We start from the raw sequence: 4,196 nt of genomic DNA, 5'->3' as shown, positions 1-4,196 counted from the left end.
TAGTTTGCAAAATTTCACTTTTCTATTTTCTTTGTTTCATCCAAGAATAACTTCTGAGTACACAGGAAACCGAATAGTGAGTAGGGCTGTGTGAAACAGCGCTGTTTCGCTTCGACTTCTGTTTTGATGGAACAGTGTTTTGTTTTGATTTTAGTTTCATTTTGAAAGCGCTGTTCCATTTCGTTTTGTCCAAACAGTTTCGCTGTTTTGACACTGTTTTGATGTTTCACCCATAGGCTATAATGGATAAGCATGAAACTGGAGGAGGAGCAGCCTTCTGTGGTTGCAGGCAGAGGTGCGGGTGGGAGGCTGCCACTGCCACCTAGGACTGGCACTGGGAGCTGAGCGCAGTGGAGGGAGTGTTCCACTTCCCCCCACCAGGCTCAGTTCCACAGGGTTAGGAGCTGCTGGGTGCTGAGCCTGGTGGAGGGAGGCGGCGTGCAGACCTGGTGCTGTGCACCATCTCCCCCCACTGGGCAGCAAGCCGCTGGGCGCTGAGCCTGGTAGAGGGAGGTGGCATGCAGTGCTGGGGCTGCGCACCACCTCCGGAACTCTGTCCAGTGGTGGGAGGCAGAGTGCAGCACCAGCTCTGCCTGCCTCCTGTCACCGGGCTGAGCTCCATGGGGCTGGTGGAGCTGAATGGAGCACAGCCCGGTGGTGGTAGGTGGGGAGAGCCAGGGCTGCGCTACACCCCAGGCTGAGCCACATGGGGCTGCAAAGCCACTCGGAGTGCAGCCCTGGCTTTCCCCTGCCTCCCACCACCTGGCTGCTGCTTTGAAACTTGAAACGTTTTGAAACTTTCAGAATGTTTCGACCGGCCTCATTTCATTTTGAGCTGTTTTGAAGCCCTTTGTTTTGTTTCAATTTTGCTGTTTTGAGCTTGAAACGAGTCGAAACAGCCTTGAAAGGAAACAGCTGGCAAAGCTTCGCACAGCCCTAATAGTGAGTGATTGAGGATTTATATGTCTGAGAGCATGAACAGCCAAATATAACAAGTGTGAGAGGAAATCCAAGAATGAGGACTTCTGAGCTGGTTTGTGAGGTTTGTGAACAAAGGCACTGCCTCCTGTTCTTAGATTTCTACTATATTTTGGAAAAATAACTCTATGTACATTCTTATGGGACCGGGATTACATAAAACCCCTGGCTTCATCATTTAGTTCTCCTCCTAGTACAAAACCCACCAAGATCTCAAGTATTGGTTATGTGTTCAAGTCAAAAGGGGCCACAATGCAACATGAAATATATAAATTATAAGAACTATAGCATAAGTAGAAATAATAATATATAATAGTTTAGGTTAGGGCTAGGCTGTAATAATGCACATTTTAATTTGATTTCCATGAACATTTAATGGGAAGTAGCCATGTGGATCCTCGTGTAATGAATTTGTTTTGAGATTTTCAGAATAAAGGGGAAAAAAAGTTAAATAGCCTGTTCTCTAACTTTAAAATAGAAATTCTACCCTTCAAGGAAGGTAGTGTTTGCTGTGATTTTGTAGCAAAAGTTGACTGACACTCATTACTAGACTATACCAAATCTCTTTCAGCAGCTGGCAATTAAAATGTCAATTGCTTGGTGAACACACGTTTAATTAATATCAACATTTAAGTGTAAGCACCATAGTTCTAGAACTACTAAAGCTTCTCTGTCAGGAACAGAGTATTGACCTTAACTTCTTTTACAGCACTAACGATTGGCTGCTATATTTTTAATCAAGGGCATGTTCATAAATGTCTCAAGGAAAATGTGAAGAGAAACAAGCAGTAATTTCTATAGTCTTGCACTGATATTGTTTAGCAAGGAAAGAGAGGAAAAAACTTGACCTTATCTGTGTTCTTCCATTGGTACTTTGGTTTGTCTGGGTAAACTAGGTATATTGTTGCCTAAGTTTATTGTTATCTTGAAAAATAGCTAGGCAAATGTAATCCTCTGATTGTATTGCTTTCAAACAGAAAACAAAGGAACACGAAGAGATTTCAGAAGTTATGATAAGCCTTGGCAGGTTAATGCAAAGAAGCCTAAAAAGTCCAAGAGTGACCTTGCTGTTTCCAACATTTCTCCACCGTCACCAGAATCCAAGTCATGTAAGGAAGATTTAATGTATTTTTAATCAGAGCACCATCAAAATAAACAACATATGATACTGTTCTGAAACAAAATGCAAAATAGGGTCATCCCTTTAAATTGAAATAACCATATATACATCTTGTTTTGTTTTAAACACAATATGGAGTGTTAGCAATAACTTGCTATTAAATATGAAAATATGATTAATTTAGAAAAATCTAAGTTTGGGTATCGTTACCTTTCTCAGGTTTAAATGTCAATTTTGATTAATATTATGGTTTTCTACATGTATGCACCAAACCTACTTCCTATACCTTTAACCCTAATAGTAACAGATTCTTCAGTGGGATCAATCAGTATAAAAAGTTACTGGGAACTCACTGGTTTTATTTACAGAAGCAGTGTTAGGAGAATATGAATGTTGTTTTGATTGCTGGCGGAGTGTATGCACTAAATCTTAATTCAATTTGCTTGCCTAAATGGCAGTTACCCAGCTGTGTAACTGCTATTTTTGACACTTTAGCACAGTTTTAGATTCTGTTTCATCCTACATACCTACCTACTGGGGCAAGGGAGGAAATCCTCCTATGTTTTACCTCCATAGACTAGTCCAGGAAGCTGGAAACCCAAATTCTATGCCCCCTTCACCCAGAGTGGAGCTTTGAACCTTCATTTCTTCCTTTCCGGGACTGTACTTGAACCATCATCCCACAGGTTAGGCATTATCAGCCATTTCTCCAGCCCTTCTCTTGAGGAGGAAGGGATAAGCCAGAGGTTATGTGGCTCAGCGAAATAGATGCTATTATGGATTCCCCTGTGTTCTAGCCTGGACCCTTGTTCCAAATGGGACAGAAATTTCTCTACTGGTCTCCCTTCATTTTATTTAACAAATATTAAACCCAACTACAGTGGACAAGTTTTAAAGTCATTAGCCCCTGCCCAACTGCTAGTCCTTTATTTTTTGCCAAGCTGCACTTTTAAAGCTTACCTTACACATATACTTGGGTAAGTGTATAGTGCCATCTATCTGCCTGGGGAAAATGCAGCCCTACTGACCATGCTCAGTGGGTGTGGGGATGTTTGCTTGCTCACGCTGCACTCAATATACAATTTGAAACTGACTGTAACTGCCAAAAGCAACCCTTACGCAGTTGGGAAATTGCTATTTAGGCATGAAAAGTGCAATAGGATTTAGCCAAACTACCTGTTAAAAGGAAGGTAGAAGCTAAATTGAATGACTGAAGAGAATATGGATAGTGATTTGTCAAGTGAGGTAGTAAAAACAGTGGTGAAAAATAACAATTAGGCAGAGTAGCATTTGTGCCTGCATGTAAAGCATCAAATATTACCAATTTTAATTCTGAGTGTAGGTTTTATTGCATTTTAATCCAAGTAAGCTGATGCTTCATAAATCATTTTGAAGAATTTAAGATTAAAAAATATAATTAATATTGCATTTGGAGGATTTGTGTGCTCCTTGCTCTGGGGTCTGAGCAAAAAAGTTATTGAAAAGTGAAAGGTATAGCCCCCGTGTTGGGGACTTTGCTCTGTCCACTCTGAGATAGCTGACAATCAGGGATCCTGGTTTTCTGTGGTTAAAAAAAAAAAAAAATCCCCAATTTTTGGATTAGAAAGAGTAACCCCAAATCCACATTTTTCCATGATTAAAATGAAGCCACTAATATATATAGAGAGATATGTAGTGGTGTTTCATTTTAATCATGAAAAATGTGGATCTGGGGCTGCTTTTCTAAATCCAAAAATTGGGGATTTTTTAACAGAGAAAACCAGGATCCCTGCTGATAATGCCATATTTCTTGCATAGACAAAATGCAGCTGCTGGAAATTGGGGTGCATATCATAATTAAGTAAATATGGTAACAGCAGTTTCTGTTCTTAAATCTCTGCTAGAGGAAAGGGAAAGGCTGCATATGCTGCATGCAGAGGTCTCTAGCTGTTGGCTGTGGACATTTTCTCTTCTCCCTTCTATCTCTGTCTCCCACCTGCCTCTTTGAAAGGATCTCAAGGAAAGATCTTTCTTCTTCATTCTGCCTTTAAAAAACAAGGTGCATATTTTATTTTATGCATGTTCTGTGAGAAAAAAAATATAGTATTTAACTTTATTC

General features: G+C 40.4%; 1 protein-coding gene across 1 annotated transcript in view; it reads left to right on the top strand.

The window, feature by feature from the left end:
• CUNH8orf34 (chromosome unknown C8orf34 homolog) overlaps window positions 1–4,196 on the top strand; it is a 67,435-nt gene that overhangs the window by 2,713 nt on the left and 60,526 nt on the right. Inside the window, exon 3 of the mRNA XM_006039483.3 lies at window positions 1,956–2,087. Within this exon, the coding sequence (XP_006039545.2) occupies window positions 1,956–2,087 (132 nt within the window). The remainder of the gene's footprint in view (window positions 1–1,955; window positions 2,088–4,196) is intronic.

Source organism: Alligator sinensis, unplaced genomic scaffold, assembly GCF_000455745.1.
Source record: "Alligator sinensis unplaced genomic scaffold, ASM45574v1 scaffold1102_1, whole genome shotgun sequence".
Lineage (NCBI taxonomy): Eukaryota > Metazoa > Chordata > Crocodylia > Alligatoridae > Alligator > Alligator sinensis.
Note: the sequence above shows the minus strand (reverse complement) of the source record. Positions and strands in the feature narration are given on the sequence as shown.